This window comes from Thunnus maccoyii, chromosome 19, assembly GCF_910596095.1.
Source record: "Thunnus maccoyii chromosome 19, fThuMac1.1, whole genome shotgun sequence".
In the NCBI taxonomy this organism is placed as follows: domain Eukaryota; kingdom Metazoa; phylum Chordata; class Actinopteri; order Scombriformes; family Scombridae; genus Thunnus; species Thunnus maccoyii.
Genome location: NC_056551.1, coordinates 14,945,268 through 14,960,117, shown reverse-complemented (window position 1 = coordinate 14,960,117; position 14,850 = coordinate 14,945,268). Strand labels below are relative to the sequence as shown.

At 40.5% G+C, this 14,850-nt stretch overlaps 1 protein-coding gene across 4 annotated transcripts in view; it reads right to left on the bottom strand.

Annotated features, from left to right (window-relative positions):
- Positions 1-14,850, bottom strand: part of bmpr1bb (bone morphogenetic protein receptor, type IBb) — a 57,671-nt gene that overhangs the window by 11,059 nt on the left and 31,762 nt on the right. For all 4 annotated transcript variants that reach the window (XM_042395908.1, XM_042395906.1, XM_042395907.1 and 1 more), the window contains one exon: positions 7,757-8,082. In XM_042395908.1, the coding sequence (XP_042251842.1) occupies positions 7,757-7,841 (85 nt within the window). In that variant the 5' untranslated portion in view covers positions 7,842-8,082. The remainder of the gene's footprint in view (positions 1-7,756; positions 8,083-14,850) is intronic.

Below are 14,850 nucleotides of genomic sequence, written 5' to 3'. Positions count from 1 at the left end.
CTAAGGTTTTTACACCTCCTTGTTTAACAAAGATTTTTTTCATGCACGGCACATTTTTATGTAGCACAAGTGTGTGTCACATAGTATCAAACACCACTGGATAAAGCAAAAGAAATCTACAACAACAAACAGTTTTTTTTCATTGACATGGATTGACAGTATTGTCACTTACACAAAATAAAGATTAACTTCTGGAATATGACTAGCAATATTGTACAAATCCATCCAAAAAGATGGGGGAAAAACAACACACTGGCCATTCAGTGTGTGTCATGACCTTGATGCAATCCAAAATATCAGAAAAAAAAGATATTAAATAAACAAAGTCTTGTTTATTGCTAAAGTGCCTCAACTATAAAAAAGATAGAAAAACAGACAGTCTATTAAATGGTTTAGTGTCTAATAGCACTAAATCTAATTTTAAATATTTGGATTTTTTAAGATGCAAATCCCCTTCTATATTTCTAATCAGTTGACTGGCAGCATGAAAAGGAGGCTATAGCATCGGCAAGACATTTTATTTTCTAGATGAAAATATTTACATATTATTTTTTCTCTTCCATATGACAATATCATAGCAGTTAAGGAATGATGATGAGGGTGATTACCAGGCTTAAGCAGTTTCTGAGTGTTAAAGTATGGTGCACATACCAGGATGATCGGTGTACGGAAACAGATATGACACAAAAGCAACAGGAAACAGTGGACAATGTTTTCATTAAGTACGTATGTTGAGTAAAGAAATAGGAACTTTGAGAGTACCTTATTGTACCACAAGAGTTGGTCAAAGTAATTACATTTGCATTTTTGACATTTTCATTTCTGGATGTGCTATGTGACCTTGACATTTTTAAAGACTGAAATCCCATTTGTCCTTTCATTTGTGTTTTGTGCATTTATGTGCACTATGGAAGCATTTGTGTCAACAGTTGGATGCTCTATGCCCAAGATAAAAAAAGACAATAATTTGACTACAGACGCATGGGAAATGTCTTCTTTTAATCTTGCAGTCTAATTCCAGATATTCATAATGTCCAAAGAAATAGAAGTGTATGAAGTCACCCTTACATGCAAGTTGTTAAGCTGTACTTGATCAGACAGACCATGGAAATCAATAAAATACTGTTATAATACTGGGTTTTGTTTTACCATCAAGAGATAAGTGGAAACCAATGCAAGACCGAGTTACTGCTAGATGAGTTAGGAGAGAAATGTTGACAGGGGAAAATGGAAAAAATCTCTGTAATGTGTTCCAATTAACACGGTTGTCTCACAAGAGCCCATTTCGGCACTACGGCTATTTAATCTGTGAACTGAGACCTTCACACAGACTTTTCATCAGAGGCGGAGAGGAGGACAAGAGAGAAAAGCGAGATAACTTACTCCAGGTGGCCATGATAAATCACCCTCAAAGGAGACATCTTCCCCAATGTCTGCAGAGTGCACTCTGACCCCAAGGGGGTCACAATCAACCTGTAAAGGGGCCATACATCCTCCTCCACCCTACCACCGCACCCTCATCCCTCTTAGCCCCCTACAGGCTTCAAAGTCCTCTGCCATACGAGACACTCACACATGTGCACATATTGTACATGCACACACACACACACACACACACAAGAATGTATGTGAAGAGCACATTCCAATCTCTCCTCTCTTTCTCAGGTCATCTGTTTCCACCGTGCAGCTTCCAGCAACCTGTTCTGTGTTTACCGGCCGTGACCAGACTGCCTTTATGAAGGAATAGGACTATCACTTTGAGGATCCCACCACCCGCAGCTCTGATGCCACAACAGATTTATGGAGGGAGACCTGTCTGCCATAGACCCTGCTCCAGATTATACCTCTCATTTCAGGAAAAAAAAAGCTCTACTGTCAGGGATTTACACCAGTCATACAGAGAAAACGTTACACGTGGGTGTGAATACAGCAGAGAGCTGCTATATCCACAACAAAATACTCAAACACAGACAGGCACATACACGGCAGACACTGAGGTGAAATGCTGTATTCACAGTAAATGCCAGGAACAGAGAGACACTTGCATCATGAAGGAAAAGGTCCTGTGTACAGACATTACTCATGGATCACAGAAAATATTGCATATGAATGTACGGGTAATCTTGAAAATAATTTTGCCAACTTTGCTTTTATTTAATAGTCAAACCCAAAACCAAAAGTAAAATATGTTTCACATCACATTCAATTCTTTCAAAGAAGATATTCGCCCAATGATCTCAGATGCAGCTGTGTTGGAAAGTATCACCTCAGTCTTGAGAAAGGAAGATCCTGCACACTGCTCTTGCTCAGCATCACAATTTATTGATCATACTAACATTTTGGTCCCTGTGGAGCTTCGTCAAGAGTATTTTGAACAACTCTTACAACAATGATTTTAAATACATAATATTCTGTCTGCACAGGTGTAGGACAATTATTCTCCTGTGGGAGAGTCTCTCAATAATTGACAGTGAAATGTGAACAATCTGTCACATTATATCCCACACGTAAGAAAAAGAAAAGGAACAAGTGAGACACCACGACACATACTTATTTACAAGAATATTTACAGAAATTGCATATCTAGTGAATGAAAACATTGGCCTTGCAAAGTAAAGTATAGGGTATAGGGGTATAGGTTGTACTAAACATAATGGAGTACTTTTCTGTGGGGGATTCTTTTGTAACAATTCGTTTCTTGATTTCTGTAAGGCCATATGACGTAATCTCAGATTTAGCCTTGTACAATGTAAAATCAGTGAAAAAGAGTGCACAGGCCTTGTTAAAACCTCTTCCAAATGGGTGTTACAAATGAAGAAGATGTGCTCAATGTAATAATATGGTCAAATATAGCTACTTTACTCATCCTCATACTGGGAAAAAGTATTTTATCAATGATGTTGTCACCTGTTCCACTTCTCATGTAATTTATATGATCAAATGTTCTTGTGGGTCAGCCAATATAGGTAAGACATCATGCTCATTAAAACAGAGAATAAGTGAACGCAAGAGCTCTGTAAGGAGAAATGAGAGAGATTTCCCAACAGCAGTATATTTCAATGACTTTAAACATGACATCTCATCACTCAGGTTCCTCTCTCTGGCAGTGCCTCTGCCAGAAAGAAGTATACTGGATATCTCATTTGCAAATTTTATCCCCCAAAGGACTGAATGATGAGATTCCATGGCATGTCATGCTCTAAGGAGTTTTGGGATCAAACAGACCTATTTATGGTGCACTTGAGATGCTTTTCAAATGATTGCATAACTTTGAATGACTTATGAAAGCTGCAAGGCTGTAATTTCTATAAATATTCTGATAAATAGACATAAGTATGTGTTGTGGTGTCTCACTTGTTCCTGTTTTTCTTTTCTTTTTCTTATGTGTGGACTATAACGAGACAAATTATACACATATGACTGTCAGTTACTGAGACACTCCCACAGGAGAATAATTGTCCCACACAATGTGCAGAGTATTATCTATTTAAGATCATTGTTTTAAGAATTGTTCAAAATAGAGCAGTGTGCAGGATCTTCCTTTCTCAAGACATTACATTAGATAAAATACCGTGCACATGCTGAATATAAATACACATAGCAGCCATACTGAACAAATGTTGCACAATTTGCTGTACTTTTAATTTTTTCAGGCAAACAGGCACACAGATGCACACACAGGCCTGATAGACACAGAACAGGTGTAGATGCTGCCATGTTATGAAACCAAGGCTTTGTATTGACCACAGTGCGTGTATGTGTGTGGTTGTCTCATCTTAGCACACTATCTCATTCCGATTTTCTCTCATTTATTCCAGTTCCTTTGATGCTCAAGATATATGTACAATATATTTTTAATGTTGTCTATCCTCAATGCCCATCAATGCGACTCATTGCTTGTCTATCTATCCATGTGGTTTGGACTTACTGGAAAAACCTACAAACCACTGAGTAATGCTGAGCTCCATTACAGACATATCAAGAGAATACAGCCATAGCGTCACCACAGTCACTTAACCCCACAATATTACCTCTGCCAAAAAAATGGGGAGAAGCTTCTGTTTTTCACTCAAGGTTGGCCCAAGGTCTCTATAAAACTTATTACCAGATACGCTTACATTTAATGACACAATTGCACCTGACCCAAGGGTTGAGTCGTTAAGTTTCAGTGTTCATAATCTTGGATTTCAAACACTACACATCTTCTTGTTAGCCAGAACTACAGTATTATGCTTCATGCACTGAGAAAGGTCAAGTTTTTTTAAGGTCAGAACCGGGGTACTTTGCACTTTGGTAGTCCCTTTAGTAGTTCATCTGAATTTACAAAAAAAAAAGTCCTAAGCCTCCAAATCTGACAAGACAGATATACTCATGTGGTGCACATGAACAGCTATTACACAAACACACACACACACACACACACACACACAGCCTATGGACCCAAGCCTGACTACTGGAGCAGCACATCTGCCTGGGGATCAAATTCTGTGTGGGGGGAACCGTATCCACATCCTGACAGGAAGCAGCTCACAGAAGGCTGGAGGAGCCCGGTCCTGCTGAGGACCAACTGCTGCTGTTTTGTACTGCTGGACTGCTGCACCACACTAGACTCTGACCTTATTCTCAACAACACTTCAAACAGATGTACTCCAAAGAGCATTAAGTATAGTCAATGTGCTACATAAAACTTTCTGTATGGCCTTGCCAACTGTTCAGGAAACTTTCTGCAGTATATGTTGTTAGATAAGCTTCATAAGCTTAGAACCATGCAATTCAGTCTGACTTTTTTGACAGCACTGTTAGTCATATAAACTGATTCTATGAGGACCCAAAAAAGCCCCCATTTTTCATGTAGAAAGATTCCTATAACTCTAACTCACAAGCTCAAAGTCCACAGCATGTTCCCAGAAGTTCTTGATGATATCACATTTATTCACAGTGAAAGTATATCTACATTTACGCTTCAATAGTATCCCTTTTCCCCCTGTCCTGAACTCCAACTAGAAACTATTGTACTTAAAAGTAGAGTTAGTTTCTAAAAAGAACTCCAACTTGTGTAACTAAAGGGGAGCTACAGAAAAGAAATGGTTGTTGATAAAGCCAAACTAATACCCCCTCTGAATGCTCCTACAGAGACACACTGACATTTTCAGGTATTTCAGGATCGCTGCGAATGAAAACACTACGCACTGTACTTGGAAGCAGCTCCTCAGGGAGCCCTGTTGATCCTGCATGTCTGGCCAGAAGACCAGAGGAAGGCTTTAGTGGTAAAGTGAACTTGTTGTGGTCCTTTTGTATTTCTCAGTCATGAGCTGAGATTGAAAAAAAATTGTATTTTTTAAAACAGCTCATATCCGTCAGTGTCAGCGTGTCTCTTGGCTGGTGCTTGACATCTCTCCTTCTCAAAATGATATTGATTTTTTCATCTGAAGTGGATATCAGTGTTATAAGTGATGGGCTGAGTGTTTCTCCTTGACGGGTAGTAGCTGTAGCAGCAGCTTTGGCAACAACAAACTGAGTTTTCACAGTCACTCAGTGCTTTTGTCTTACAAATACGGGACAAAATGAAACCAAAACGAAGGCAGAGGAAATGAGCCAGAACCAGTATAATTTTAAAGCGTAGCCATCAAAAGTGTATTATTGTCATTTAACTACACTAACTTAAGAGTATTTCTCTGCATTACTACCGGAAGAATGAGACCAGGACTCATCAACTCTCTGTGAACCTCACCAGTCTATAGGAACAGGTGGCAAACTGACCGTGCTACTTTGATTTATGGGCAACCTCCCACATGTTTTACTCATTTGGGAGACCTTTAAAAGATCAGATCACAAAAGGAGACAGAAAAGGCTGAAGTATTGGTGAAAGAAAGTGGACAGAAGGAGTGAAACTGATGAAGCCCAACACTGGGTTTAGTAAAGTCCACAGCTCCATTTCACCCATTTGTCAGTCTACATCAACAGGAACAAGCAGAGACTTTTCTTCCTGTTAGTTTACAGTCAGACTGTTTGAAAAGACACGACCCACTCTGGAGTTAACCCCATCTTGTTACATCCCTTATTTACCCGTATGCACACTGAATTCTTAAACTCACTAAACTACTATTGGATGAGACGTTAAAAACACTTAAGTTAGTCTGCACAGATAAGAGTAAAGGGAATTCTCTGAAGACACATTCATCAGCAGCCGAGGTATTTCATGACCAACTGTGAAAGTTACAGCTAGCTCTGAACCGCTCAGTCAGTAAGGGATTTTACAGCTGGTCTTTATTTTTAACTTCCCAACTTACTTTGTGTGAAGTAAATTAGAATGATTCACCTGTCTCCTTCATAATCACATCATCTGCTGTTGAATTCTTAAAGCCTTCTAATTTACTAATAATTTTCAAAAAACTGTAACAGTGAGAAATCTGTAAATATACCGATATAGCTTTGGTCTGAGAAAACCCACAAACACCTTGACAAATCCTCAGACTTACCACAAACATATATAGGACGTACACAAAATATACTGAGTAGATTCTAATTAAAGAATACCGAGAAGAGAGGAGGCCATGGCAGCGTCAGGAGAGCATAAATAGGTCGCTAAATTAAAGAACAGACACACCATCTATCATTTAAGGGAAATACAGTCGCAGCTAACGGTCGAATGGTGAAATTTTCCAGACCATCTCTTAGTGGCAATATTTATAATACTTTGTGTGTGTGTGTGTATGTGTGTGTGCATGTGCACCCAGATGTTACTTTTAAAGCCTGACACCCAACTGTGCTCTTAATAAGTATTTGACAACTGAACATTTCCTCTCATATCAAGCCACATAATCCACTGAAAGTAGGACTTCAATTTATGGATTATTTTTATTATTGATTATTTGTTTGGTCTCTAAAATGTCAGGAAAATTGTCCATTTCAATTTCCAAAAGCCCAAGGTGACATCTTCAGATTGTTTGTTTTGTCCAACCAACAGTCCAGTACCCCAAAATATTCAGTTTACTACCACATATGACAAAGAACTGACTTAGACTATTAATTATCAAAACAGTTTCTGATTAATTTTCTGTCGATCAACTCATCGGTTAGTCCTTTTTTCTGAGTTTATGTGTGACTTTAAAAATTGGTTTAATTATTGTTTTAATATGCATATATTAAAAACAGGAAATCCCAAATCATACCTGTACTAATACTCATATTGACCGACATCTCTTACTCCTTTCTCCTCATCAAAAAAAGAACAAATGCACAAGTGTCATCTTCTTGAGGCTGGGAGCTTGTCCACCCTCCCCGCCTGTCACAACCTTACGGGGCACCGTGACACTGATGGCATTCATCGTAAAAGACAACTGGCTGTCCATCTTTAAACAATTCAAAACATGAACGGGGGAGGGAGGGTTGGGGAGGACAGAGCAGATAAATGCACACTCGTTTTCATGGTAGCCCCTGTGGAGATCATAATAGCTTTTGCTCATCATAAACACCATAGTGCAAAAAAATAGAAGGATAACCATAGCACAACCGACCTGTCACCTTATGATGCTAACAATGAAATGTGTGAAAACATGCTTCTTTATGAACTCCTCAAAACATAAATTCACGTACCAAACCGGTTGCTACACAAAATATAATAAAGTTGCTTTCAATTTGTGTCTTTTGCGACAAAATAAAAAAGAATCGCATGAAGGCCTCAGTCTCATCAGCCTCACAGTGACTGAAAACATGTGGCAGCGGGACAGTGAAGGCATCAAAACACAGTACTCACCATCAGATCCACAGCTCAACGATGCCAGTCCAGTAACCAGGAGAACAGCCTGCCAGGCCCACTCCTGAGGCAGCCACATCACCATCACGCCAGCACGGACCCAATTGCCCGCCTCCTTCAAATCCCTGAGGCGCTGCCACGACAAACACGACCGTGCGATGAGGCCGTAGGTGTGAGACTGCGTATTATATCCTTCTGCGAAAGAGCACTAGTCCTCTTTCTGTACAAGTGTTTCTCTGTAAGTGACTCTGCCACTCTGCACTCTCAGGAACTTCCCACAGCACACAACCGCCCCGCAGCCTCCAGCACTACTCCACACTGACAGCCTGGGAGAGACAGACAGAGAGAAAGAGAAGGGGGGAGAAAAGAGAGGGGGAGGAGGGTGTTACTTAGTTGCTCTCTCACTGTGCTATTTGTCCAGCCCTTTCCACCGCCGGTTCACTACAGAGGGAACAGCTGAGTATATCTGAATCCACACACTGCCTCTCTCTCCTTCACACGCACACACACACACACATTAAGATTCTCACATCACTCATACACAGAAAGGAAAGCAGAAAAGAAGGGGGCAACAGGGGGGTGAACCAGGGCCATGGGATGCGAGCAGGGGCTGAATGAGGTGTGAAAGGCAGTAGTGAAAGCATTATGAACTATTGACACAGGCATACAAACACACAGCATGCCAAGAGGGACACAGAAACTAAGGAACTAAGGAGTATAAACTTGCAGAGATATACATATACATTGGTCGAAACCATATGGTGTCAAATCCTGCAAGGCAGAGAAAGTCAGAGCTCAGAACTGTTTAATGCACCAAAGTAGGAGGACAAAAGAAAACGTGTGTTTGACATTGTTGTGAACAGGTCATTGCAGATTCCTGGCTCAGCAACAGTGCTCCCAGCCTGAGTTACATGGGGTTCCAGGTCTGCTCAGGTTCAGTGTGAAAGGCTGTGCACAAGAAACTACAAGGGTGGGGATAACAGAGTTGCTATTGTGACATATTATGCCAGATATAAATTATGTTCCTCTCAATTGCAAAGATGCTTAAAAATCAATGTAGCGAATTTATTGTGTTATTTCTGTTGTACTCTCTGCACATCATCTATTTCTTTATTGCTATAAAGAATTTTGGGGTTCTGGAGGTTTGGGCTTTTGGGGATTTTCCATAATACTATACAAAACATAAAACCATCACAAAATCAAAAGAAGGAAACAGACAAAAAAGCAGGGAAAGTAGAAAAAAAACACAAAGAGTCAACTATAAAAATCCAGATTTAAAGGAGCAATGTCTGCATACTTGAATTCACCAACAGAATGGAAGTAAGGCTGCACCTCACAATTGCTCACAGTCAGCTGTCTAACAGTTCAAATAAAGGGGACACGATCAACAATGAACACAGAAAAAGCAACTAACATAATGTGTATGGAACTACAGCTGCAGACACAGGTGTTATATGAATGGCAAAGACTGGGCGTAAATCGGTCACCAAAAGTCTGGTATTAACGTTCAGACGTGGGCTGAATCACGCTCAGTTCCTCATGTGAGTCCGTGTGTGAAAGGGGTGAAAACACAAACACTTGTAGAGCTGTAAGAGGGATCAGGCCATCACACGTTAGGTGATTAGAGGTGATTAAACCTCACACCTCCAGGCACCGCCACAACTTTGCAACTTCACACTAATCCAACGCACACGGACACACACGCAAACATGCAATACCACAGAAAAAAGTGACAACAATAGGGACACATTCCACTGATGAAAGATTTAAGTGGGTTACAAGTTAAGAGGATTAACTGAGCTATTAGACAGATTACATCAAGTCTACTGCAGCACCTACATAAATCATAAACATCTCAGAGATGGCTGGATTTCAACGATCATGTAAGATCCCTGAAAACAAGCGTGATTGTTTCCTTGAAGGAGATGTTTATCCGTTCCAAATGGTTGGAGGAAAGCAAAGAAACGCAAAAAGGGTCTTGGTGGTGTTAAAGCAGTAATGGAGGAGGGAAAAACAACAACAGCAACCAAATGGACTTCTCCACCCCACACCTGTCCCCTCTTACAGTCTGGCTGGGTGGGAACAGCAACTCCCAGAAGCCACTTCTCCCCTCTGGTGCTCCACTAGCCCTATAGCTGTCACTCCTGATTTGTGCAGGGCTGTGTATTACATGTGATAAGTCAGCCTATTCTGGAGCACGAGTGCATGGGGAGCAATGTGAATGGGTCAGTGCATCTCACACACCCTTCTGCGCTCCATCAAACACCCAGCATGGAGCCTCCCTGTATTCTCAGACAGCCTACTCAGCCCACAGGGATGGGGGTCTAGGGGAGTGAGCAGCTCTGTAGGTGGGGGTCACCCCATCACATAAAGGGGTTGAAAGTGGGGCAGACTAGCTGGAAGACTTGCTTTCAGTGAAATTAACTCTTCACTTCCCTTCCATTTTCTTCCCCTTACTCTCTCTCTCAGTTCGATTTTAAACTGCAGAACACATCTGTCAACACACACATAATTACAGCATGATTAATATTGCCGGAGTAATCGTTCTGTCAGCACCTTGATCACACTGTGAAACCATAATGTTTGTTGCAACTGGAATGAGAAATAGTCACATTAAACATGCACACACCAGAACACAATTCAAAAGTTACTTTCAAGGGGCACTCCTTATTTTTGATTTTACATATTAAGGTTCAATTTACTCAACATGGGGAGTGTTACTTATTGTTTACATTTGAAAAGACAAGTTAAATCTCTTTTGTGGCTCTGGAAGGAGCTTTCTTGTTGTCTAAGAACAACACATTTTTAAAAGCAAGTCTGCATTACAAAGTGGAGCATACAATTAATGCATTTATCAGGCAGGGGAAGTCTAACAAAAGATGCTATTGAGTTAAATTATGGGAAATGTCATCAATGTCAATCTTCATTGTTGAAGCTTGACATACTGCATAGTGACTAAAAGTCTGGATATCTCAGCCTCTGCTGCTGCGATTTTGACCATTTTGACAGGGGGAGGGTCTGCACTTTTCCTTAACAAGGTAATACATTTATTACCAGCAATCATGGCCAGTTTAATAAACGGCACCTTATTTCTTTTGTCAAGAGGGATGTCGGACATGATGCCTAGTAAGGCTAATTTGGGTGAACAGGGGATCTCAAACCAAGTGATCTTCTTTAGAGTCTCCACTACTGAACACTAGTAATATTTTAATTTATTACATTTCCAGAACATATGAATAAGGTTACCTGTCTCTGTTTTACATCCAGGGCACAGATCTGAAATTGATTCATTTATGAACAGCAGAAGTTTATGGTGGCTGTTATATGAGAAGGTTAGTGCCTTCTCACATAGTGATTCCCATTCGCCATCTTCAAAAGCAGCCAAAATGTTTCATCATAGCCCCCAGGAACAGAACTGGGCTGTGAGGCTATTTTGGCATAGTGGCCACAGTCAGAATTACAGGTGAAGGGACATCCACTGGTCCGCAAAAACTTTTTCTTATGCATAATAGTTACCATGTAAGTTCTGTATCACAAATAATGCATTTTTTCTGTGTCAAAATCTCTAAATTAGTCTGTGTATTATCAGAACTCAGGCCATTAGGTCCAATAAAAATCAAAAGGCTCGAAGACCCATAATTGTCAATTGTTTTCATGCCAGTCATGTATGCGGGAAGTCACCCATCTCAGCCACAGAATGACTCGAATCACAGAAACTCCTCAGGCTTTTGACAGTGCTCCTACTGACACATACTCCAATAACCATTAATAACTGAATTGACTGTGAAATTTGTGAAAGTGTGTAGACCCTCCTTTGTAGAGCTGTGCACTTGCCACATAGAACCCCATGGCACTGCTGACATGCACATCAGAGAGAGCATACAGTATATTGCCTCCCCTCTTTGAATAGAATAAGTATAAATACATATTTTACTCCATATAAATCAGAAATTAAAGCTGCAAGCAGCGATGATCTGGCCCTCGCACTCTTGCGCACGACGGGGCATAGCGCAGTTGAACGGCTTCTGTCACGGACATGTAGATGTCTCCAGACCCGGGCTGTGTTCAGACAGTGCAAGGAGATAAACATCACTTCCTTTGTCCACTATTTTACCTGCTGCAGGAGCTGCTGCGTTGAACTGTCATAGGGGGCGCTATGGAGCCAGTTTGCATCAATGACTGAATATTGTCATGTAAACGTATTCAGGCTGGGACTCTTATCAAACATGTAAAGTTTCAGGCAGATCCAGCCATGTACACTAAAGTTATAGCAATTTCCTCTGTCATGGCGAAACATCAAAACTCAACGCCACGCCACAGCCACACCCTTCAATCATAACTAAATCCTTTGATAACTTTTGAACTTTTGAGTCTAGATGACACACACTGATATTTAAATCATTATGATGAATACTGTAGGAGGAGTTCGTTAAAGACATGCAAAATTGCCAAAATTTACCACTAAATTCAAAATAGCTGACTTCCTGTTGGGTTTCAGCTATGGGTCCAAGAGACGTTTTTGTGCGCCCTGGCATGATACATGTGTGTACTGTTTTTCATACATGTAGGTTTAACGTGGGGCAGGGGCTGCTTCGTTGAAATATTGTAGGGGGCGCTGTTGAGCCATTCTGCCACACTAATGCCAGCCACCAATTTCACAGCCATGTGAAATTACAGTCTTTAAGAACTGCCATGTGTGTGCATAGTTTTGTGAGTTTTCAAGCATGTCTTGGCCCTTAAAAACAGCTTCGTATTTTGTGGCAAACAATGTGTTGCCATGGCAACGGCAAAACCCTAACCAACTGGAAATGGCAAAATCGGCGTCAAAATCGCAGATTTGATCCAAAATGGCTGACTTCCTGTTGGATTTAGGGTATGTCTCCAAGAGACTTTTTGGTGCGTCTGGTCATGATACATATGCATACCGAATTTCGTTCTTCTATGACAATCCGTGTCAAGGGGCTCAATTGTCTTAATGTTCTAGGGGGCGCTGTCGAGACATTTTGCCCCGCCCTTTTGCGAGACCCATAAAATATTAAATTTTTCACCACTTCTGATGTATGTGCAAAGTTTAACAACTTTTCGTGCATGTTTAGGCCCTCAAAAATTTGTTTTGGAAGAATAATAATAGAGAAGAAAAATAATAATTCCTTCAGATCCAATAGGGCCTTTGCACCACTTGGTGCTCGGGCCCTAATGATTGAGCACATTGTTCTTCAGTACAGCAGGAACTACTTGTCATGGTGGCACATAAAATGGTGACCTTTCCGCTGGCACTGTATGTAGGCTACATTTCATTTTCATCCGCTGCTAGCTTTGACCTCTCAGTACAGAGAGTGTTAAGTTTTGATTTGGGAGAGACTGGGAGGCACGGGTGGGGAGTTTAGTTGTGAGATTATTTTCAATTTGTTTTGCAGACTCTGTATCCCCCAGATTCTGCCCTCTAACAGTCAGAGATCAATTAATGCAGCTTGGTTGTTTGTAATAATCTGTCTCCATTTCATAAGGAAAACATTTTCTTATGAAATAGAGACCTTACATTAATACTGTCACTAGTGTTAGAATACACCATGAAAATGAGCCACGGTTTTTATTTCAGAAAAGGACTTTAAGGGAGCAAATACACCTTTCATCACACAGCAAGAGGAATGGGATGGATGACTGTGAAAAATCACTGCTAACCTGTGAAACAAAAAGCCATGGCAGAACACAGATGATGGAATTACTCCGGGCAGAGATGGAATGCGTATCATGAGCGATGTTCCAGCCGGGGTCAAACTGAGCCACAGCTCTGTGAAATTAGGAGGATTTTCAGCAGCTCAGTGTTAAATCTGCTGTCATAGAATCCTGGAAAGCAGTTTATTACCGTGGCAACGCAGCTGTCAGCCCAAATTGTACAAGAGTCGAGAAAGCGTGACACTGTCTTCATCACCCGGGCCCGACAAAGACTCGCTTCCTCTCTTCATTGAGAACACTGATATCTATCTTACCATGCAGTGGAACTTGTGTTGCAACTTGTACAATTCCTTTCATTATCAATTTGACAGATAACCCTAACCCTGACACTAACCCTAATCAACCCTAACCCTAATCATTAAGTCTACAGATTGTCAGAAAATAGTGAAATTTGTCCATCACACTTTCCCAATGCTCAAGGTGACATCTTCAGATAACCTATTTTGTCTAACCAACAGTCCAAAACCCAAAGCTTTTTTTTTAGTTAAGTTTAGTGTGTTAGCATGCCAATGTTTCCTAATTAGCAATATGTATCAGTCTAAATCTAGACATTAATGCCCATACAAGGCATCAAACAATATCGATATCCACCACTGTTACATAATGTATAATGAATGTATTGTGAGATCCCTGCAGAGTCTCAGCCTACAAGTATAAGAAAGACCCTGATGAATATTCAAGATTCACACAATACTAGGGCAAAATCACTCTGCTAAGACTGACGCTTTGAAGTCCAGAAGAATGCTGAGGGGGAAGAAAAATGTAATTCATAAGGAGTAAAAAGGCTGTCACAGCAAGATTCTCCCTCCTTCCCCTCCCTCTGTCTGTCACGCTGTCTCATTCTCTCACTCGGCCTGTCTCACTGTCTGTTTCATTAATGATGTGATGACAAAGAGAGATATTGAAAAGCACAGAAACATTATTACTTCTGTTCTTCATTCATCTCTCATTTTTATCTACCAATATTCATGTTTTTAGCCAGTATCACCTCCAGAAAAATGCAGAAAAACCAAAGAGTACTTTTGGGGAATTGTTTTATGATTTTACATCACTCAAAAGTTCAAGGAGGTTTAAACTCTTTATCCTAACTTTTAAAGAAAGTGCTCCTATAAGAATGTATCTTCAATCACTGTTTATTTCAGGATCTGACCTGTCTGATGGAAGAAAGAAATACCGGTAAACTCGTAAATTCGAACTTGAATTTACAGCATTTAGACATACATAAAGATTCACAGTGTGCAGGTGATAATTAAGTTTGTGGCAGCCACACAATTCCTGTGAGGCAACTGTAAATGTCAAAACTTTTGTGATACTCATAAACATTTCACTTAACACTGCTTCTAGCTAGTTGAGTAAAC